Genomic DNA, 24,743 nt, shown 5'->3' on the forward strand with positions numbered 1-24,743 from the left:
CAAACCCTTTTTCCCTTTCCAAACCGTTCCGTTCGTTTGCAGCAATGAAGGTCGAAGTCACATGGTCACATAGCACTACGTGAACCGGAATCAGAGCATTGCGCAAGAGGAAATAGAATGAATGTGACACACGAGCACTGCTGCTGCTGCTGCTGATGCTGCTACTGCTGAGCTACTACTGAAAATGAGCAGCACAAGAAAATCTATTGCCTGCGTTATTGTTTTTGGTAGACACAGACTGGATTGCCTATACAGATCTGGAACATTCACTGTCTCACACTTTGTTTATCGAGAAATAGGCCTCTTCGATATTTCCATGACATAACTCTGACACGATTTTGCATCGTGTAGCCCTCATTCAGCATTTCCACTCTTAGGTCAGACCATATAAAGCGTTTCTTCATTCGTTTTTAGAGACGGCAGGGCAGGAAGCTCTCCGATTGGCTGATTGGGTTGTCGCCTGACAAAACGCCTGAAAACGCTTAATGTGGTCTGGCCCATATCCAATATCGTCATCAGTTTGCATACCTTCCAATTCCTCTCAAAACAGTATCAGCTGAAAACTGAAAGAGAAACGAAAATTCGAGATTTATTAGTCACTCTGTGTTCAGAACAAGGAAATTTTGCATGCATAATTGATTCTAGACTCCTTTTATGGATCCAAGCAGCATATTGAAGAATCTGAACTACAATTTATTTCGTAAGCACACTCCCTTCTAAATGTCTATATTGACTGGACTATCAGAACCAAATCGGAAGTGAAGCTTTAAATACTAAGTTACATAAATCATTTGCAAACAATAGTGCATTCAGGTAATTGCCATAATTATCCCGTATTTTATAAGTATATATAAGTATTGAAACAAAGTAGCATTGTTTACTCAGTAGCATAATACAATAGACAACCTATGTCACTTATTCGTTGAAAATCAGTTAGCCGTTCTATAAAAGTTTGTCAATCAACATCCTGAAGTAGAAAAAGATTATCAGTTACAACAATAATATAATCAATGTTTACGACCAGTGAACTGATTCAGTAAACAAATTTAGAAAATACTTGTTCAATCCAAACAAATTGGATAATCGATTTCCATGACTTGCAGATAGTTTTCAAATATACAGAATTCATGGACATGAATATCCCGGTTCGCAAAGAGATTACCACCGGAGTTGGCATTAGTTGAATAAGTCAGCGCTGCAATAAATCATTGCCGGCAAGTTTAGAAGGGATGTGTGACCTGTGAATGTGTGTGAATTTGTATGAATGTGTGTGAATGTGTGGTTTGGTCTCGTTTGGACGTATGACGTATGAATGATGAGGGGTGCAAGCGAGTGATAAAGGGTGCAAAAGAGACGGCGAATTTCGTTTGTCGCTGTTCACATTCTCCGACGAGGGTATAATTTATAAGCGGCACTGATCTGGAATGGCTAGTAGCTCTGCTAAAATGAGCTGAGAGTGTTTACACGGTAGCTAGCAATGTGACATGCGATGAGGCATGAGGCCTGGCTTGCCTCTGATGTGATGAATGCTATACCCTAAAGTGAGCTGAGAGTGTCTACACGGTTGCTTGCAATGTGGCATGCGATGAGGCATGCGGTCTGGCTTGCCTCTGTTGTGATGAATGCTTCCCTAAAGTGAGCTGAGAGTGTTTACACGTTAGCATGCAATGGGGCATGTGGTCTGGCTTGCCTCTTCTGTTGTGGTGAATGCTACCCTATCTGCTTTGCCAGACTCATCTTCTAATCATTTGCTCGAATATCGGCACCATTCATTGTTGTAAAATACAACTTCCAACACCACCATTCAAAGCTGGCTCAAGTTTTGAAGTTTGATGATTATAATGCCTCCCAATCAAAATAGTAGCCTATACTCGATGGAGCATTCTTTTCGAGAAGCGAGCCAAAAAGAGAAATACCAGAATATTAAAGAGTTTCGAGTTGAAATCTCTTTATAACATCCAATCAACTCCGGTGTTATGTAGGTCAAATTGTAAAATGAAAAATTCGACTCAAAACGTTAAACCGTTCAAAACGCTTTCATTTCTCTGATAAAACTTATTAGTGCCGTTTGCGCAGTTAAAGCTTGAACTTAGTTAATTGAATTAGCTGGTGGCTTAAACTGAAAATTGACCATATTATAACAAACGAGATTTGATTTGGATAGGACCGGTTTCTACAATACTTCAGAGGATACTAATTAAATCAAATGAACCAATAACCTACAGATAAAATCCTACAGTTTGAATCTAGGTTTAATATTCCTTTAGATTTATTAGGTGTCCTAGAAACCCGGCCTTAACCTTTCGAGTCCTGAAGTGCCATTGTTATTATTTTGATGTGCATTAGAACATAGCATGAGCTGTCATAGATTTCAAGCTGTATGGGATTTCTATGATTAGGATTATATAATGAACATTAGGATTATAATGTGCATTAGGATTATGATGTGAATTAGAAGTAAGAACTGAACTTGATGGTAGGATTCATGAGGTTAAATCGGGTTTAGAATGAAGTTTCGTTCAAACTGGTACTCAGTGTTACACCTTTGAGAAAATCTATAAAAAAAAACGTTTTCAAGCTTCAATTCTTATCCGAGAGTTTCAATTGTTTTCGTGGTCATAATACGTAATAGTATTTACTGGAAAGAAGTAAGTGTCTCACAAAGCACTTCCATGAAGCTAATGGTTTCAGGGGACTAATGTATGAGGAAATTGATCTGATTTCTCTGGCTTCTAGGGCAATAGTAAACTGTAAACAAGCCAGCCAGTAGAATAGTTTCAATTACAGCGAGTACAGGAATATAGGTCAATTGAACAGTACTCGTTTCAAATTTTGTTAGCAAGATTCTCCTTGATAAACATGGAAAATGCATTTTCTTTTAACAGTTCTGGAATAAATGAGAGAATCTGAATAAGGTTAATGAATGGATTATGGAAAATGGAAAATGAGTAGATTGATGAATGGAGTAGGGGAAGAAAAAAAGTGATTATTGAGGATGAGAAGGCCAAGATGAAGGAGGAAGAAATCAATTTCAACTGGAAGATGGATTTTTTACACATTTTTTCAACTACTGTATGAATAACTGCTTGTATGAACAAATAAGAACATTCATAGTAACATCAACGTCTTGAAAAGCCATTTTTCGGGAAAAACTCTATTGATCCAATAGGACCAGACTTTGATGATGTATCCGATACGAAAAGATTAATCAGAAGAGAATTAGAATCAAGCCTCACGAACAGTGAGGGTAGAATGTTACATTCTATACTCTCTGCTCACGAAGCGATATTTCAGGAAGCTTCCCAGTCGGCTAATTGGGTTCGGGAATCAGCTGATAACAGTCGCACACTCCAGTGACAGTGAACAGTAAAAATATAATTTCCACGAGTTCCAATTAGACTATTCCCACCCAGCCCGGCCGAGTGAGTATGAAGAATAGAATTAGAACTAATTAGAATCATATTTTCACTGTTGTGTGGGAATTCTGCTTTAAGGTGCGAACAGAGCGAGTAAGTCGCGGTGGAGATCGATGCCACTAAACAGCTTTGCAATGATTAAAACTAGTGGAATCATTGCTATAGATAATAATATTATAGAAAGTCGATAGCAAGCTGAAACTTACATATCGACCTGAGCGTTCTGTTCCTACCTCAGCTCATTTCTAACGAATTAGTAAGATACCTTGTATAGTGTGGGACTATTAGGCTATATGTTATTGAGTGCAATGCTTCTCTGTTGCTTTGTTGAAATGCCTATAATACGGGACAAGACGAGAGTAGGTATTAATGAGTTATCAAGTGTACCGTATCAAATTCAATTTATTGAGCCAAAAAAAATACGGCACACATACAGGCCAAGTCGAAACATCAAAATAACAGTGTACTATAATAATTGAAAAGTAGATAAAATGACTCGAAAAAAAACATCATTAAAAAATCTGGTGTGGCGCACTCACACAACTTTCCTTGCCATTATGAAAATTGATCACCTGACGCTAGTGTTCTCGCGCTAGTGTCCCGCGCATCTCAAGTCTACTATTCAAAGATCTGAGCCAGCTGGTGACAGGACGATAACGCTGTAGACACACGAGGTCTGCTATCTCTTCATAGTGAATGATTCAATAGAATCAACAGTTGCCAACAGTTTGCAATTGAATAATTTTCTCGAAAATAAAACATTTTCAAAAATGAAACATTTTCTCGAATTTTGAGCTTATTTTCAATTTTAGGTGAAAATGCTACTGAACATTAATTGTAGAGATTTTCATGCTCAATTATTATTATTATTATTAAAATTTAGTTGCGTGAAGCCACACATTTTTGAGCAAGGCTCAAGTGGCATGCAACATGTCAAGTTCAGGTTCAATTTTTTCCACTTGAATTTTTTTGTTTAAATTGTATCTGAAGCCTGATAATTGGTGATCTAAAATCAAACTTTGCATAGATGGGGCGGAGCTCCAGAAATTTTTTACAGATATGGAACTTGTGGCAGTTGATAGAGCTTTCCAATTACTTTTTTAGGTATACATTTGATCAAAATCGTTGAAGCCGTTTTCGAGAAAATCGCGAAATACCCTGTTTTCGACAACATTTTCGCCATTTTTGCCGCCATCTTGAATCGCATTTGATCGAAATTGTTCGTGTCGGATCCTTATATTGTAAGGACCTTACGTTCCAAATTTCAAGTCATTCCGTTGATTGGGAGATGTGATATCGTGTACACAGACGCACATACACTCATACACATACACACACACACATACAGACCAATACCCGAAAACCACTTTTTTGGACTCAGAGGACCTTGAAACGTATAGAAATTTAGAAATTGGGTACCTTAATTTTTTTCGGAAAGCAATACTTTCCTTACCTACGTTAGTAGCGCAAGGAAAGTTAAGAATTGAATGATTTATGCGAAGCATGTTAACACTTTCTCCATGGAATAAGGAAATAGACGATCTTTGCATCAATAATTAATCTTCCATTAAACATAATATTGATATTTTCTCACAGAACATATTCATCATGTCCAAATTCATCTTACGTATTGAATTCAATCGATATTCCTCATGGAACGTTTCACTGACATGTTTGCGTAAGGGACTTCGGAATAATTTACTTCCATCAATACCTATAAAATGCCTATGGAAGGTCTATAAATGTGAGAAGCGCCCCTCCATCCCAACATATCCGCTCACCCTTGATTTTATTCTTCTCATCATCAGAAACGCTGATTTATAAGTTGAAATGTCTGAACCATACGTTCCACAATTGCTATAAATATTCAATCCAATTAGCTATTAGCCTACATACCAATCTTATTGATAGTTTTTGTATGATTAAATTAAAATTGAAAATTAAAAAGAAAATTAATTGAAAATTGAATCAAATACTATTGTATACAGGAGCTTCAAGTAAGTAGCTTTGTACAAGGACAGTATCAAAACAAACTTCACTTTCACTTGTCACGATCTCAAGCCACTATGACCGGGCCTACTGCACTTTGTTTCATTATAAACATGAAGAAAATATAGCATAATAAGATATCCCATTGTATAGGGCGCTTACATGCCAAGTTTCACTGTTAACTGAAGCCGATAGTCCTAGTATATTTTTCGCGAATCTATGGTACCGTATGTAACGTGGTGTAAGAGGCTAGATGTTTAGGCTGGTATCTGGCTGTCGTCTCTCATATACTGTGCCGTTCTTACATTCTCACCCGGCCAAAACAGTAATAATAGACAGTATTCGACAGTAATCGGCTTGAGTTGACAAAAATCGGCTTGAAATATGGAACTCAAACAACCTATACCATTGGATATCCCCTTATGCTATTTTCTCCATGATATATAACCTACATGTTAAGTAACTTACAATACGTATCTATCAGTAATCTATCCCATTCTTGATAGCAATCACAATGTTTTATCTGTTTCAGTTCTTTTATTAATTGAATCCTTATCATTCTATGCAGCTTTTTCTAATTGTCGTATTTTTTGTCAACAGGAAAAAAGTTTTTTCCTATAACATTTATAGGAAGTATACTGTGGATCGCAGCCTACTCCTACCTCATGGTCTGGTGGGCCAATGTGGCTGGTGATACGTTCAGCATCCCTCCAGAAGTGAGTTTCTTAATTTCAATTTTGTCTTTTCTGATTATACATACAATTAGATAATCATTCAACATTTCTTGATAATCATCAGTTTTTCCTAATAATCATCAGCCGTACTATTAGCACATAATATCATTATTATCACGAAAACCAATGATAAACTATATGGTATGCTGCAACTCAAGTGAGAACACTCAACCGACTTCTCCAATTTATTTTTTTTTTGGAAAATACAGATTATTCATTAATTAACTATCTATAATGCAATGTAACCAATCTTCATTATTTTCTATTCTACATTGTGTTAATAATCAACAACTGTATTTACCTAAATTCCTGATGAGTTCTCACAATAGTTTCATATTTTATTGAATTATGGTATCTAAAGTTTTCAATATAAAAAACTTCATTTATTGATTACAGTTCAGTTTTGTGTGATGTGGTATTTTTCCAAAATAAAAACACAAAAAAAGATGTCAAATGCTTTCTTGTCACCACAAAAAGTGGTTGACAGCTTCTATTTGTGTTTTCGTTACATTAAGCTATTACTCCTTTAGAAAAGTAGACTGTTACTAAATCAAGAATAGAATTCATGTCACTCAATATTCATTTTTCCTAGAAATCATCTTTACATTACGGCATTGATTACTACCGTCCCCAAATCACTGAAAGATGTGATCGGGATAGATCTACCATTCACTACCTCTCTCCCACAAAATCGTGAAAAGCAGATATCGAATAAGTACTAATCTGTTCATTATGATCATAGAACGTAGGCTGATACTGTTTATTATCTCATTCTAGGATTATCAAGAATAAAATCCATCTCACTCAATAATTTCTTAGAATGAAAAAGGTTATATTGCAACGTCCTTCATTGCAATCGTATCACATTGTATCAAATGTCCTTGATTGCAATCTCACTCATAACAAACTGTGGTCCAAATACCATAAACCTCAACCTCATTTCCCCCCTCCCCCAAAAAATGAAAACCCACTACTATTTTGTTCATTATGATCATGATAAATTAGGTTCTTTCTCGTTTCATTCCGGGATTTTTCTTGTGTCAAAGAAAAAGTTATACTCTATGCTCATAAGAGTCTTAATAAGTCTCTTTGAATGTGACCTGGTTAGCACTCTACTGATAGCAGTGATCAAAATAGGCTACTATTCTCAATCGCATACTCTCACAAAATCTTGAAACAGCAGAGATAAAATGAATAACCAGTACTACCGGTATTTTGTTCATTTTCAGCATTATGACCATAACAAATTGATTCTTACCTCGTTTCTGTTCGAGTTTTTGTGCCAAAGGAAGTGTAATACTCTTTGCTCGTGAGAGTCTCAATGAGACGTTGAAAGTAGTCGATTCAAAAATAAACTTTGTGTTTCAGGTCATGGGACTTACATTTCTAGCCGCTGGTACTTCGATACCAGATCTTATCACCAGTGTCATTGTCGCGAGGAAAGGCTTTGGTGATATGGCCGTGTCTTCTTCTGTTGGAAGTAACATTTTTGATGTTACTGTTGGGTGAGTTGATACGAATTCAAGTTCCTCCAGAAAAACTAATCAAGCGATGATAAGTTGAATCTACGATTTTTTTAATCAATTGACCGAGCGAAGTGAGGTCTAAGATTCAAGTCGACGGTTTGGCATTTCTCTTAATGTTTAAATGTTTGAATGTTGCGCACAAAGAACTTAAAGAGATATAGACCCACAATGCCTATCCCTTCCCAATGATAGCTCTTTCTTGAAATTGAAGGCCGCCATTGGGGTATTTTAGCACGAGATATTATATAAATATATTTGTAATACTATAGATCACAAAGGCATTGGTGGCACTGGTATGTAATAATCTTATGGGTTGCCCCCTCAATGGCGGATTTCAATTCCAAGTACGACACTAGCGCTGCATGTGAGTCTATGCATCTTTAAGGTCTTTGGTTGTGCATTTACGGCGAAACGCGGTAATAGATTTTCATGAAATTTGACAGGTATGTTCCTTTTTTAATTGCGCGTCGACGTATATACAAGAGTTTTTTTTGAAATTTCGCATTTCAAGGATAATATAAAAGGAAAGAGAAGCCTCCTTCATACGCCATTAGAGTAAAAATCAGACTATAGAATTATTCATTATAAATCAGCTGATAAGTAATTACACAGATGTGTGGAGAAGCCAGTCTATTGCTGTATTTCCATAAGGTCTATGTCACAATCAGGTAACTTGTGGATGAGAATACTGCGTGTGGTCTACTGTTCACAGAGCTACTAGTAAAATTGGTTTGCCTACTGGTAGATCTACAGTAGTATTCACCGAATCATGCGTCTGATGTGCATAATCTGTAGCTGTTATTGATACTTATTTGACTACAAACTAGTAGTTCTGTGAACAGTAGACCTCACGCAGTATTCTCATCCACAAGTACCTGATTGAAACTATAGACCTTATGGAAATCTATATATATAAAAGCGAAATGGCACTCACTCACTCACTGACTGACTGACTGACTCACTCACTCACTCGCAGAACTAAAAATCTACCGGACCAAAAACGTTCAAATTTGGTAGGAATGTTCAGTTGGCTCTTTAGAGGCGCACTAAGAAATCTTTTGGCAATATTCTAACTCTAAGGGTTGTTTTTAAGGGTTTAAAGTTCATCTTTTAGCATGTATATTCTTCTTCTCCCAATCTCTTAATTATAATTGAAAATTTCCATACCAAATGTTAATATAGAACTATAATCTAGATAGAGTACCTCTTCGAAACAGTTGTTAACTGGCAACTAAATTAATAATTTTGTCAGGTTGGCATTAAGTTGAGTTGACATTGTTAGGTTGGCACCAAGTTGAAGATTTAAATGCATTTATCGCGGAAAAATTGATTGGGCACTGCTACTTCAATCCTGGGAATATTATATTACTAGCCGTCAGGCTCAATTCGCTCGCCATATCCGTTTAGCCAGACGTTTAGTCTGGACCCCCGACTGGATTGTCCTAACATATGATAAAAATGCTCAAATGAAAAATGCAGGCGAGCGAAGCGAGCCTGCTGATCTCATTCTTGGACGATCCAGTCGGGGGTCCAGGGGGCGCAGCCCCCTGGCTAGATGGATATGGCGAGCGAAGCGAGCCTGACGGCTAGTACAGTAATAGACTGGCTTCTCAACACATCTGTATAATTACTTATCAGCTGATTTATGATCAATAATTCTATAGTCTGATTTTTACTCTAATATTGGCGTATGAAGGAAGTTCCTTTTTCCTTTTATATTATCCTTGAAATGCAAAATTTCTAAAAACCTTGTATATACGTCGACGCGCAATTAAAAAAGGAACATACCTGTCAAATTTCATGAAAATCTATTACCACGTTTCGCCGTAAATGCGCAACATATAAACATTTAAACATTAAGAGAAATGCCAAACCGTCGACTTGAATCTTAGACCTCACTTCGCTCGGTCAATAAAGTAAATTTGCACTGGTGCAGTAGAAAACAATAATTATTGTGGGAAACAATAGGCTCATAGTAGCCATACTAAATTGGAACACTAGTGAGACAACAGTGGTGTCCGTGTGTAAGACAACGCTGAATGACAAGAACGTCCTTAATAACCGTTCATGTTTGAATGGATACCGGTACGCAACCACATAGAGTAAGACTGATATTCATCGAACACAGTACTTGATGGCTCTTGGTTGTTGGATGCCCCTTATACTTTTGAAATTGAGTATCTATTAATCATAATATAACTGAATTGAAACTTGTTCAAATTCAAAAACATGATGATATTCTTTCCGGACTGATTTTACGTTATCTGTAAAAATAATGAATAATTCATATTGTTGGCTATTTCTGCTGACAAGTATTTGAACAAGAATCGACTAATTGATGTAATCATGGAGTAACTTCACCATAATGAGGTCCACGTTATAATGGCAGTGGAGAAAGAACAGCGTTGTCGATTCTCTACCTTGCCACTGCCTTCTAGAAAGGATAGCTGATACTAGTGTACCGTATCTGATTTTATATCAACTGTTCATTCTTGTTCAAAATAATTAATTATATTCTATTAGTCAAGAAAATATATTTTTTTCAATGATAAAATGTTTATAATAATTGAGATTGAATATGTTGTTAATTAATTATATTGCATATATTTAATTACATTTAATTTGTTATTTGTTAAGAAACAATATTCCAACGTTGCGGAGGTAGAAAAGGATAGCGCTATCTGCTTCGTCAAATGATAGACAAGTATAGCAACACCAATGTCAATCAACATTTTTTTTAGCACTACACCCCTATGATCTTTGGCCGCCTCCACTACAGCTCTCCACGCTTCTCGGTCCTCTGTTAATTGTCTCCATCCTCTACATCCCATTTTTATTTTTGAGATCGTCTCTCACTTCATCTCCCCACCTTATTCTCGGTCTTCCTCTCTTCCTTCTTGAATCTAGCTTCTCCTTGAATATTATGGCATTCTATTCTTATACATTTTACAGATATGTCCAAACCACCTGAGCCACTGCGCCTTTATAATTTTTACAATATTTCGGCCTTTTATCAATGCCTCGAGCTCTGAATTGGTTCTTCTCCTCCACTCCTCTCCTTCTTTAACTGGACCATGCATCTTTCTTCGGATTTTCCTTTCAAAAACGCCTAGATGGTTTTTGTCTTCTTTTTTGACGTTCAAGATTCACAGCCGTACGTTACAACAGGTCGAATTAGGCTTTAAGTTTTGTGTTTGGTTTGCATTTTGTAGTTCTTCAAGAGTTTCATGTCAATCAAATACTGCCATTATAACGTGGACCTCACTATAGAGAGATTGATTATTATTATATGCTATAGATAGATGGTTTATTATTAAATATATTGTTGGGTGTTTTTGTGTGTAGGTTGCCAGTGCCTTGGTTGCTGTATGGGCTGATATACGGCACTCCGGTGGAGGTGAACAGTGTGGGAATGGTGTGCTCTATCTCCATCCTCTTCCTGATGCTCCTCTTTGTTATAATGTCGATTGCTTGCTTCCATTGGAAGATGAACAAGAGTCTGGGCTTCACCATGTTCCTGCTCTACTTTGTCTTTGTTGCGGTGTCTCTCATGTTCGAGTACAAAGTCTTGGTATGTCCATTTTAGGTTGCTGCTAGAGATTGCACGCACACATTCACACCAATAACAAATTATATTATATTTTATTTGAGAAAGCTCATATACATAATAATATAAATTAGAATAATTCTGTGATTGAGGAATTATTAAGTGGTTTTTATAAAGTAATTAAAAGTTTTAATTATAATAGAGAATATTGTGAATTCTAGATCTGTAATATATTTTAGCTATTTTTACATATCCTACAGTTAAGCGTTATGAATGATGAAAATTATTGTTATAAATACTCACTACGAGAAATGTTTATTCATGATGTTGTACTACTTAGAATGTGCTCTTGTTCATCTCATCTCATTCAAAACTCAAGATTCTAATAACACTTGTTGATTTATTCATTTCAAAAATACAACCACTTTTAAAAGCAACAGATAAATAGAAATTCATGTTGTTTTCCATGCCGTAACACTTAATAATATAACTCTATTGATGTTATTATTGTCTTTGTTAATTCATCCATTTCAAAGATACAACCACTTCCAAAAGCAACAGATACATAGAAATTCATGTTGTTTTCCATGAGGTAACACTTTATACTAACCCTATTGATGTTATTGTTTTTCTGTTGAAAAAAAACAAGAATTGATAACTTTGTTGAAGAAATCGAAGGTGTATCAACTTAAACAGTGTTGGATACGGTATCTAGATTCGGGAGAGAAATAGCACAAGGTATTTTGTGTTATAGTTTGTCTTTTTTCCCCTTCCAATCAGTTTAATGATGTGATTTTTGAAGTATATGAATTCTATTTATGACAAAAAGCAATTTATTCAGGGTAATTGTTCAAACACTGATTCACCATTATTTTCTCTTGGATAATAGATATTTGAGTAGAGAAAATAGGATATCGTAGACAAATAATATTGATTTCTCAACTTTTGGTTTTTGGAAATTCATGGCCTTAGATGCCTCTGATAAAACTGACCCAACTACTCGTAAGTAAATGTTTTGCCATTTTTTTTGTCGTTGAAAGTCTTCTTATAATAAAATATAAATTGTCAATGAAATATTAACTTTATCAAAATTATTGAGACATATTATTGATCTCAACAAAGAAACTATTTTCAAATCATGACTGATATAGGCTACTCAAGCTATGAATGTCTTTGATTACCACATAACGTATTATCAATGATTAAATCATAGTCGAAGATTCGATTCTAGTAAAATGAGCAATACAAATCAAGCTAATTCTCGATCAGCCTTTGAAACACCTTTCGAAATCAGCCTTTGAAACATGATCGAAATCAAACCTCTTTGAAACAGACCCCGTTATTTTCAACCTGTTGCTATTGGTTATTGATCGAATGAGTTCTCCCAAGATATCTCTTGAGAACATCATCCCACAGACGTTCTATTGTTTCCACTTTATAAGTACTCATCGCGAATAAGTATGTAAATAAGTTATTTAGTTGGTAATATCTATTGTAAAATATGTGAAATAAATAATGTTACCATTAAATGGGCTAGATTGGAGTGAGAAAGCTCTATTATACACCAATTTGATATAAATTAGATTGTTTTTGGAAATCAATAATAATAATAATAATGATAATTATGACGACGATAACAATTTAATTTCCCAATTGGCCTACTTATAAATTTTAGAAGAAGATAACTCTTCAATTCAGTATTCAAGAATTTTTCCTGTAGGCTACTTTGATTAATTAGGAGAAGCATTTACTGGATGAGAATCCAAATAAGATTAATAATAATATAATATTAATTGAATTGTTAAATATACATTTTTTAATATTGTTACCAATAATGTGAAGAAATGATAAACACGAAAAATAATTCCAACAACTTAAGATAATTAATTCAAAGTAAGGTATTGTAAGGTTTATTCAGGTATTCAATAAATTAAGCTGAGCATTAAGCTGTTCGAAATAAAAACTTAAAAATGCGGAATCCTTGACTTGGAAACAGACAAGAAGCTGAATTTAGAAGACGATTTTGCAAATAAATTAAACTGTTTGTGACAGAAAAGGACCTCTTCATTCTTAGATAATGTTCATAACATCAATGCATTTCTTAATTTCTCACTTTTTTGATCTGCCTTCTTCAAATTATTATAATTCCTCTACATCCATGACTCATCCCATAACACTCATTCAAATAATATTATGATTCTTTTTTTACCTCAAATCCTCTAACAACTGTATATTTAGAGTTTACAGTACATTTTATAAACTCACAAGTATAATATTATAATTATTATTATTTGATTTTAATTTCTTACATTGAAAATTGTATCAAGAATAAATCTGTAATTATTGATATTTATAATACAGTTCTAATGTCAATAGAGTAGCCTTTGTAATCGCCTTATTTTATGTTAGAAAGCAGCTATAAGAATTCTAACAGCTTGCATTACATTCAACATGATATGATGATTATCAAATGAATGGATCACTAATCTATTGAATAACTCCATAAACCTTTCTCAAAAGTATAGATTTAATAAGAATGTTATCGATTATAACACGAATATATTTTTAATTTATTGTTGAAATTTAATTACTAAAAATGACAAGTGAGGTAAATTGTAGCTAAGACTTTAATGTAAATCTGGAATTGTAAAATTAGTTACCTCATATATTCTACTGTAAATGACATAGTTGAAGTACCTATACTCCTAGTGTGTCAGAAATCAAATATACTCCTAACTACACTTCACAAGAAGCCAGATTTGTACAGTTTCTCAAATAATTCAGAGATTTTAGAAGACATAGCATAGGGTGCGAATATTCACTCGATTGTGGTAGGTGCAAGTGTACATATGTAATAAATAAATAATGATCTGGTTGTATGATCCGCGCCAAAAAATATAAACTTTTGTGGCATGTTGTTATTTTTGCTCGCATAAACAAATGTTACAACTTTTAAAACATACTTCCATATCAATGTTGTTGAATTGTAAATTTGGTGTTGCTTGATTATTTTTTACAATAATTATAGTCTAATAATAATACGATACTGTAATAATAATGATTCATAATACAAAACCACTCTATTAATGTGGAAAGGATAAAATTAATTTTAAGCGTTTTAGACTGGAAATTAGCTTTTTAAAAAGTGAATTTTTCTAGCTACAAAGCTGTTATAGAAATAGAAATGGTTGAGTAATTTTAATTATTGTCATCAATGATGAAGGTAATCAGTTCCACTTCTCCATGCATTCTGTAGTGTCAAGTCGTTATCATACGTTAATTATTGTGAAATATAAAGTGATTTTGCCAAGATGTAAGCAATAAGACCTTCAATTCAATGTAAATTCCGAGTGAAGGTGTGTGCAAGTGTAATTACAGATTACATGTACTGTCTATTATTATAATTTCTCAATATAAAGCTTTCAATTAAAGTATCACATTTAAAGATATAATCTAACACGTAATGTGTGATGTGTGCGTGTGTGTGTGCGTATTAAAAAGTGTTCGTTTAGAAATTGGTTGTAATGTGCAGAAACAATAAAACAAGACAAGTGGTTAGTTTATAAATAGGAGTTGATAATTTTAATTTTTAAAGCTAAGCTTAGTTGTTGAATATATTGTTCAGGTGGAATTTTTGAGCCTAATTGATTAAATATACAGAGTTGCCGTTCAAACACAGATTTCTCTGGATGATATCCTGTTCGAGAAAACGTTTTTTTACAAAATAATATCAATCATATTTCATTTAGTGGACTTGAAGAAACATGGTAATACTAACTTATGACATACTGTATCTTCTTCAAAAAAGTATACCATATAATAAAGAGCGCAATTCATTCAGAATGCGCAAAATCAATTATTACTTTTTTGAGAGCTTGTTAAAGAGGATAAGATGTGATACGAAAATCAATGGGAAGACGGTCTCTTGAAGACTAGAAGAAAAATACAGTATACGTATCACCAAAATTGTGCTCAGAATATTTAATAGTAACTCTTGGAAGATTTCAAATAAAATTTTGAAGGGACAGAGTTCAATAAGTATTGAATCAGAGAATTTGGCTATGATAAACCTTAGGATTAGAGTAAAAAATGTCTACTCTTTTCATAAAATATTGTAATCTCTTTATAATCTTCCGATTCAATAAGTATCTCGAATAGTTGTTGGATTGAAATTTGATATATTATTATAGAATTGTTCAATTTGGCCACTTCATTGTACATTTATCCAAAACGATTAATTTACTGGATAGCACATTTCTGATAGTTTCGGAAGTGCCAGTTAAAATTAGACTCAAATTTAAGATAAGTGGATATTCAATCAAACCGTGCTATAGAAAACGCACAACATTCTTTATTCTCAAATTGTACACCCATCATTTAGATGATTAAGAGAAAAAAAAGACAAATATTGAGCTATTTCTTTCTCCTTGAGCTAAACTAGAACAAAATTTACCTAATTCGAAATGCTTGACTTCCAATGCATCTATTATAGTATGTGTAGTCTGAGACCCCCAAATAGCCAGTATTTGGGCGTTTCGTCAAGCGGTACAAGACTTTAAAAAATGGAATGAATGTTATAGAACACAATCTAAATCAAAATTTGGAATAAGTTAATCCATTCTGATGGACTTATAAAAATACTAAAAATATTGACTATAATGAAGTGGTATTCATAATTCAACAACATCAATTTCAAGAATAGATTAGATACTGAAAATCTTAATTCAAAATGAAATTCATGCTTTTTCTATGAAACAGTTATTCAGGAATAGGAAAGCTACATGTATCAAAGCTTTTGATACTTCCGTATCAGTTAAAATTTTCGCTCACATTCGAAGTGATTTAAACTGAATATGGTAACGGGTTTGAATAACTTTAATGGAAAAATTGGCAGTATTTATTAAAGCTAAAAGTGCCTAGAATTATTACCGATCATCTTTTAATACCATGCCTATCTGTTCTCCTATAATTTGTATGATAACATAGCAAGCTGAGTCACTTCTAATCATTTCAAGTTGTAAGGAATGTTACAACAATTTACCGAATCGTGGCCAATGTGGCATTATAAATTAATCATGAAAAGTTGTCACTCTCTCTCTCTCTCTCTCTCTCTCTCTCTTCAGACTCTATTTGCTCGGTCATTCTTATACTCTTCCCCTCTTCAAAAGGGTTTCCTCTATATTATCTCTTCTTCAAGAAACATACATTTTAACAGTATAAAAGGCTGGCTTTGTGGTTAATAGTTTGAGGATAATTATCTCTTTTATTGTTCTCATTGGTTCTTAATAATTTAGAAGTGAATAAACAAATCAAATATCTATAGCTCTTATGTAAAAGAGCTTCAATATCAGACAAAGAAAAAATAATTTCTCTTCCCTGATCTATATTTATTATTCATCTAGGCTACCAGAGTACAACATTGGTTTGCAAATATTTCTTTATGAACCTGGCATTTTTCTTGTTGTATTGGTCCTTTAACGCTATAAATTGATAATATAATTATGATATGTGTCATGTTTTAGAATAGATTTTTAATTGACGATATCTGACTTCATGAAAGGCTATCTCATGAGTACCTCTGAATTATTAAATTCATATCTCACTGTATGTTTCTAATTTTTTTGTTGCCCTATCATTATATGCATATATATATTACTGTATAGGTAAATTCAATATACAATGATTTCCATGTATTTCAATGACTATTCTTCAATTCAATATTATATTACAAGCAATTTTCTACCTACAAGTCTCTGAGTTGGTTAAAACAATTTTTTTCAAAAACACTCAACAATTATTTTCCACAAAGCAGCCACAATATTCAATACCGTGCAATAGAATCCAAACAGCATGAATGACTCCATAAAATAAACCATTCAAAATAATTCTTATCTAGGAGACTGTAACCTCTAATGAAAAAAAAACTACTCGATCGTTATGTTTTGAATAAGTTTACTATTCAGTTATGTATAATTTATCAAAGTAGATACTCTTTAGATATAGTCTATAATGCTTCTAAAACACTATAAAGTGGATCGGTGAATTTACTATCTATGAATGTGATTTTATTTTGATCAAATGTTGCACTTATTGACTGAATAGTATAATGTGTAGATTGTAATAAATTTTTGGAATGAATCTTCTATTAACTTGCTTATTAGAATATTAATTTAGTTTCAAAATAGTATTTTCAAATGGTGCACAGATCATAAGTTAGTCGATTGATTTAAAATGTCAGTTAAACTGGGCATTTCCTATGAAGTATTTTCTTGTTCTCTTCTACACAGAGTTAAACTTTCTAAATAATAAAATTATTCTCTCAAACGCAACTGATGCAATTGAAAACGCGTAAATAATGAGTAAGAAACTTGTAATTCATGCTAGTTCTACATTGCGGCGTCTGTGATTGATTGTATGAAGGCTAGAGTCCTTGCTTTTGATTTTCAAATGGAGCATTGAAAGTGCACAACTGTAATCTAAGTCTATACTCATATACTATTATAAAACTTCTTTCTTACTTTCTCTCAAATAAGATAATAACTTACAACATTAAATCTATATATAAACTATAGAATTATTATTTTTATTATAATTTGAGAAGGAAATTAGTTATTTAATCTAGACCTGTTGATAACTTGTTATATCATTGTTATGAATAATGTTGAATATATAAATTAATTTAAAAAGTAGTTTCACCTGTGAGAAAGTTTCGCTCATCAAATTTCAATATAAATTAGGTGAAGACTTGTTTTCATTCAACTTGCAAAAAATAGGTTCTCCTATATTTACCTCTTTCAATATTTAAAATTTCACAACAAATGAGCAAAAGATTCGTCAGTAAATAAGCTACAGTTTTTTCATGATTTTGCGAAGTTCATTTTTAGAATAAGCAAAAAGTAGTCCTCATAAATGTAACAAACTGAATTCCAGAACAAACATTGATGCAGCCAAGAATTCATCCTGATTCAACAAGTTGGGAGGTCATTAGATTACAATTCGGTAGCCTATTCATTCTAATATAGATGAGGTATAAGTTTTCATTCATACACAAATTCTGTGCTATAATACAACCCGATTCCTGTGTTTCAATCTGCTAGGCAGTTAGATAGTAAACTTGGAGGGATTCCGTTGTGTGAGAATTCAGAATACTTCTTGATTAGGTACTCCAGTAATGAATCTTATACTGGTTTTTCATAAGCATGAGGATTAAACTAGCGTACAGTAAGTCATATCGCCACAAACATCGGATGTCCTTCTTTAGAATGCTGTCATGTTGATTTTTCGACTTAGGGTATGACTTTGATATAAACCTAGCTAGTTTCTATTTGGGTTTAATCTCAAGCTGCTTATTATACTGAAAGTAATTAATCCAAATATTCCCAATTCCTAAAATTAAATGGAAATGGAGTCTAAAATTATAATGGAAATCATACTTTGGAGTTGATTGCAATCCTTCAAAAAAAAAAATGTTTTCTCAGAATCCGGTAGGGTAACAGTTCTCGATGAATTTTTATAACTGATGAGCAAAGCTTTTTACCAGACGAAATTTTTGCTTTTACTATAGTACCTTACTGTTGTAAGTAGGTAAACGTAAGCTAATAATGTACGAACATACTACAATACAGTACTGCTATTTTTTCAAATACTAATAAAATATGGTATATCTGCTCTTCACTTGAAGCTTAGCAAACTTTTTATCTTTAAGATAATTAATCAACCTAGCTGATCATAATGATACTCTCATTCATCTCTTAATATATGATAGTTTGAGCCAAATATATATTTGTTTGTCTTACACTAAACTAATAGTTTGCTTTATACTCAATAAAATTATTTGGTATTTCTTCATCATTACGTATCTTCCTCCCAATTAGATTAAACGAAGTGAAAATTCAATACCGGTACTGAATTATTATAAACAATGTAGGAATATTTGAATGCTTACAAAATAACCATAATCGAATAGTTTTGTCATTTACACGCAGAAAGTGGGCAACATTTATTTTTGCATAGAAGATTAATTTTTTGCTTCGAGTCCCTTTGTATTTGAAAGCGGAATAGTTTGTCTGGACAAAAAACACTGGAAACTCCATTTAATGGAATTGAAGTGAAGGAGTTTGAAAATTTAAAACTAGACTAATAAAAGAATTGGTTGCTGACACGTGAAAAATGTAATCTTTCTGATGGAACCTTTTCGTACTTCAACAGCACATACACAGCTACATTTTTAACAGTAGGCCTGTTTGGTGGTATGGGTGCTATTATTTCAACTGTGGAAGGTTTGCCTACAATAAAGAACAATTCATTATTGTTATACCAAGGAATTCCTAGATATTCTGAAGGAATACGGTATTACAGTAAGGTATAATTATTCTCACTGTAAGGAACAATTCCTTATTGCTCCACCAGGAATTCCCAGATATTCTAAAAGGATATGTAATTCCTATTCAAAGTTTCATTTTAAGCTATATTCATTCCACTCTGAACAAATGTTAAATCTGTTTCTGGCTTTTTGTGACTCTACATATTTTGTGAAATTAAATTAGTCTTATTGTGATTACAACAGGAATTGTTTCCAGGAATTGATTCCAGAGAATAATTTTTATCAAATCAGAAAACTCTCAATGCCAGGTAACCCAATAAATTGGAGGGCAATCAGCAAACTATGTATTATGGTTCCAGGCATTTGTTTACTCACAGTATTTCTAAAATATCTATTTAAGAACACTACAATAATTGGAATTATATTTTTTGTGTTTGTAAGCTACGCTTATTTGCTACTTGAGTTATTGTTGTTAGGTATATCTTAATGATGGAGGAATACCATAGTGTTCCTATGCTTGTTCTACTGTTTAATATTACGAAAGCTATCATCTAGTTATAAGTATGATGTATGTATAAATGGAAAAAGCTGCGCAGAGAGCGCTCTGTCATCAAGAAATAAACATAGAAAAGTTTAATTAACCTTTCCTATCATATAGTTTGGTTTGAAATTAATACGATAATAATATACAATATTGATGATAATATATAATATAGTTGGATGAGCTATTTATCATCATAGTAAAGCTTTAACGAACATTAGACTTAAAATGAAGTATGATTGTATTTTAAAAAATGTTTTAAAAATTAATTGTCTCACGTATCTGAAGTTATAGTTCTAGTCTATTGTTATGCTTTAGTAATGATTAATTTCAAATTTCGATTTGATAGTGTTTTAAAAAAAAATGTTGAAATTATAATCTGTGTTATTTTAATAAATTTTCCAAAACTTTCGACGCCGCTGAATAGCCTACTGAATGTAGAAATCTTTGAGAGGCTTTTGGATTGTTACAGAGATATGATCCTTGGATTGAGCTTGCAAACGACTCTTGCACGTATCAAATTGAAATAGTCAGTAAATATTTTGATCAGTTATGAAAGGGTTTATCCTATGGTAGAATTTCACCAGAATCATGATTGAAGCAAAGAGAAATCTCCTGAGAATCGAGAAAAGTCAGTCCAAATTCGAATAATTTAGTTATTGTCCAGCAAGTTAGTTAGCGCGCTAGTTAGAAATGTATTATCACATCTGATGGGTGGCTATGATTGGCTGAGTAGCGTCAGAGACAAGAAATATAGTTGTGCTTATGCTTATCTTTTATCTATGGTAGCGTCTGCACATGAGTTTGCCAAGTTATGTTCAAACTTATAGAATGATAAGGACGGCAAAAAAACGATGTGTGTGCTAACTAGAATCAATTGGTTTAAAATAGCAGAAGACACGCTGATCAAACTGCAAGCTTCAGAGATACAATTCAGTTGAATAAAACTGACGATACTTACATACCTTTCCCCTGACTGTGATTGATAAGAGATAGAGCAATTGGATATGTGTTACTGAATTCATGTTGATTCACGGATATGAGTTAATCAAACTTCAAATTCGTCAAATATACCATTTAAGTTATCGGATACATTGTATAGCTTTTCCCGCAGAAATGCGAAAACACTTCAACTCCGAGTATTCAAAAGTATAACATCCAAAGTAGCCTATGAATACTTGAAAAATTAATCCTGTTTCGTTCAAATGTTTTATTGCAGAAATTAGTTTTTAAATAAGGAAGTATACAACATTGTAGGTTGGAAATGTAGCTGTAAAATGAAACTATTTTAGAGAAATCGATTGATGAGAATGATTTATTATGATACTTTATCAACGCATTCAAATGATAGTTCAATAAAAAAAAGGAATTAAAAATTAACAGGATCAACAATACACGAAGAATTAATTGATCTGTTTTCAAATGACAAGTTTAAATTGGAAAGACAGATTGTATTTAGTTATATGACAATACGTAAAGTAGACGTACCGTACCGTATAGTATGTATGGGGCCATGCCTGATTAGCTATTTTAAAATGGTTATTTACCTTTTGTTGATGATTTTTAATGTAAATAATATTCATCAATGATATGATGATATTCGTTTGAATATAGCCTATTTGATTTGTTGTTCAAGTAGGTACATAATTGAATTTGAAGAATATAATAAACACTATAATTTCAACAGGCTCTTCAAAAATCCAACTACAAACATCTGACATCTTGTAGACACTAGTGATATTGTTGAAGTTTCATGAAATAAGCACTATGGTATCAGAATTGTGGGAAGCTGGAAGATTCATGCAATGTTAGTTAGTTTCAAATAAATTGAATGATAACATTAAAACGGATAGATTATCAGGTACCGAAGTTGAGTTTGGAGTTCATACGTTTTAATCAGGTATTTTATATTGAAGTAGAACATACTTAGCTCCAGCAAAAAATTATTCATTATTTTGAAAATAATAAATCTATTACTGTCACGCTCTACGTATTATTTTCCTTCTTCCATTTAGAAAATAAAATTTAATTACTGCTACCATTATGAAAGACATAAAGAAGTAATAGAAGATAGACTTTAGAGCATTAAATATCTGATTAAAATTTATACGGTACATACCTGTATTCATTTGTACATGAGGTATTATAATAAAAGTTCTTTTTCTTCTCCTTTTAGATTTCTTCAGTTGTTTCTCTCCTCACCCATCTCTATTTCAGAATACCATAATAGGAACTTCTCTCCGATCAAACTTCTTCACTTTCTCCAGACATAAAATGTCATTATTCAATTATTATTGTTAGGTCATGATTAAAAACTGCTAATCCTCCTGATAGAAAATAAATAAGATACATTACCAGGCAAGATACAAACATTGAATTTCATCGATAACAATATTGTCAAGATTTTTATGTCTATGAGTAGGCCTACATAAGAAATGCATTTTCAGATGAATAAACTCCATTGGCGAAGAGGCTTTTCCAAACCAAAAATTTTTTGAACATCGGATCCACAAAAAGAATAGCGAAAAAAATAGAATTACCCCGCCTTTTGAGGCAATAAAGAATGTATTAAACGATTGAAGTTTTAGCATGCATAAAAATAATATATAAGAATAGTTTTGAGCCAAGCCTGTTCTTCATTCCATCATATCATATAATTGTAATTATATCCACAAATCGATAAATAAAATAAAAAATCTGGTGTGGCGCACTCACACAACTTTCCTTGCCGTTATGAAAATTGATCACCTGACTCTAGTGTTCCCGCGCATCTCAAGTCTGCTATTCAAAGATCTGAGCCAGCTGGTGACAGGACAATAACGCTGGAGACACACGAAGCCTGTTATCTCTTCATAGTGAATGATTTAATAGAATCAACAATCGCCAACAGTTTGAAATAATTTTCTCGAATTTCGAGATTATTTAAAATTGTAGGTGAAAATGTTACTGAACATTAATTGTAGAGATTTTCATGCTCAATCTTTTCCACTCAGAATTTTCAGTCTAAATTGTATCTGAAGCCTGATAATTGGGAATCTAAAATCAAAGTTTGCATAGATAGGGCGGAGCTCCTGGATTTTTTACAGATATGGGACTTGTGGCAGTTGATAGAGCTTATCGAGCTTTTAGGTGTATCTTTAATCAAAATCGTTGGAGCCGTTTTCGAGAAAATCGTGAAAAACCCTGTTTTTGACAACATTTTCGCCATTTTAGCCGCCATCTTGAATTGCATTAGATCGAAATTGTTCGTGTGGGATCCTTATATGTAAGGACCTTAAGTTCCAATTTCAAGTCATTCCGTTAATTGGGAGTTGAGATATCGTGTACACAGACGCACATGCACTCATACCACACACAACACCACACACACACACACACACATACAGACCAATACCCAAAACCAATTTTTTGGACTCAGGGGACCTTGAAACGTATAGAAGAATTTAGAAATTGGAGTACCTTAATTTTTTCGGAAAGCAATACTTCCTTACCTATGGTAAAAGGGCAAGGAAAGTAAAAATATCTCTAATCATCAAAATTACTCAACTCTATCGTATATTTCCAAATACAAATAAATTCATTTACTAGAAGAGTGAGCCGGGTAGTGTGTTGTCACCAGGAATGAGCGGTCCTCTCTTCATGATAATATAGCATTTAAGAGACAGAGTGGACCTCCAATTTCTTGAATCAGTAACTACAGAAGAAATGAGTAAAACATTTCATGCTTATTGATATGAATCGAATAGAACTTCAGATTGAAATAGCTGTAGGCTAATTATTCCCTATTGGATCAAAAGTCAATAAACAGACATTACATACGTTCAAAATCTGTGATTTAATTCAAACAAATTACTGAAAGCATTCACATAATTCACCTAAGTAGTTAGTGATCCAACCAAAATCATAATAAATTACAAATATAATGTGAAATAACAATGTGGCAACAGCATACCATAATATCAGGGGAATCACAGGAAACACAAATTCTCAACGCATCTTAAATTAATTCAAAATCAGAGAGTTCAAAGATTGGTAGCTTCAATTGGATAAATCATCTGCTAGGAAGGTCTAATTAATATCTCAAGAGAATTGTACAATATGCCCAATTTTAATAAAATAGTGAACCATAAATTATATTATATTATTCATGAATCATGTTCTTATTAGTCTACATAAATCATATTTAATTTCTCCAAGAATACAGTTGAACAAAATTTAAAAGCAATGCATACAAGTAATATTTTTAAAAACAGAAAAATGGTTAAAATTGGAGAGTGAATGAATAAAACAAGGAAAAAATTGTAACAATGATGAGTGCACTCTATTTGATTGAGATCATTATGATACCTTGTGAAGTCTGGGCTATAGAAATCCATAATAGACTCCAATAATAATTGGGCGTACAAATAAAAACAGAGGAATGTTAAATTGAATTATAGTTATTAGGCACATTCGGGCTCATGTAACATCTATTCATTGGTTTAAATATGAAGTTGGACGCATAAATAAATTTGACCATACCTCGATAAATACACAATCATAAATTTCTTAAAACTATTGATAATTACGCACAAGAAACCATATTATGATCACAAGAGAATTTTACTAAAAGCTAGTATTTCAACTATTCACAAAATATCGAAATCGATTGAATCAACAATCAATAC

General features: G+C 33.0%; 2 protein-coding genes across 2 annotated transcripts in view; one reads left to right on the plus strand and one right to left on the minus strand.

The window, feature by feature from the left end:
* LOC120349718 (sodium/potassium/calcium exchanger Nckx30C-like) overlaps nucleotides 1-2,322 on the minus strand; it is a 22,238-nt gene extending 19,916 nt beyond the window's left edge. The window contains exon 1 of the mRNA XM_039420252.1: nucleotides 2,301-2,322. Coding sequence (XP_039276186.1) covers nucleotides 2,301-2,322 — 22 coding nt within the window. The remainder of the gene's footprint in view (nucleotides 1-2,300) is intronic.
* A 3,683-nt stretch (nucleotides 2,323-6,005) lies between these two features.
* Nucleotides 6,006-16,029, plus strand: LOC120350044 (sodium/potassium/calcium exchanger Nckx30C-like; the record flags this gene model as incomplete). Its single annotated transcript, XM_039422083.1, is given in 3 exon segments — nucleotides 6,006-6,121; nucleotides 7,508-7,644; nucleotides 11,011-16,029. Coding segments are annotated over 3 exon segments (494 nt in total), but the record flags the coding sequence as incomplete, so codon positions are not given.
* Between the last annotated feature and the right edge of the window lie 8,714 nt (nucleotides 16,030-24,743).

Source organism: Nilaparvata lugens, chromosome 2 (assembly GCF_014356525.2).
Source record: "Nilaparvata lugens isolate BPH chromosome 2, ASM1435652v1, whole genome shotgun sequence".
Lineage (NCBI taxonomy): Eukaryota > Metazoa > Arthropoda > Insecta > Hemiptera > Delphacidae > Nilaparvata > Nilaparvata lugens.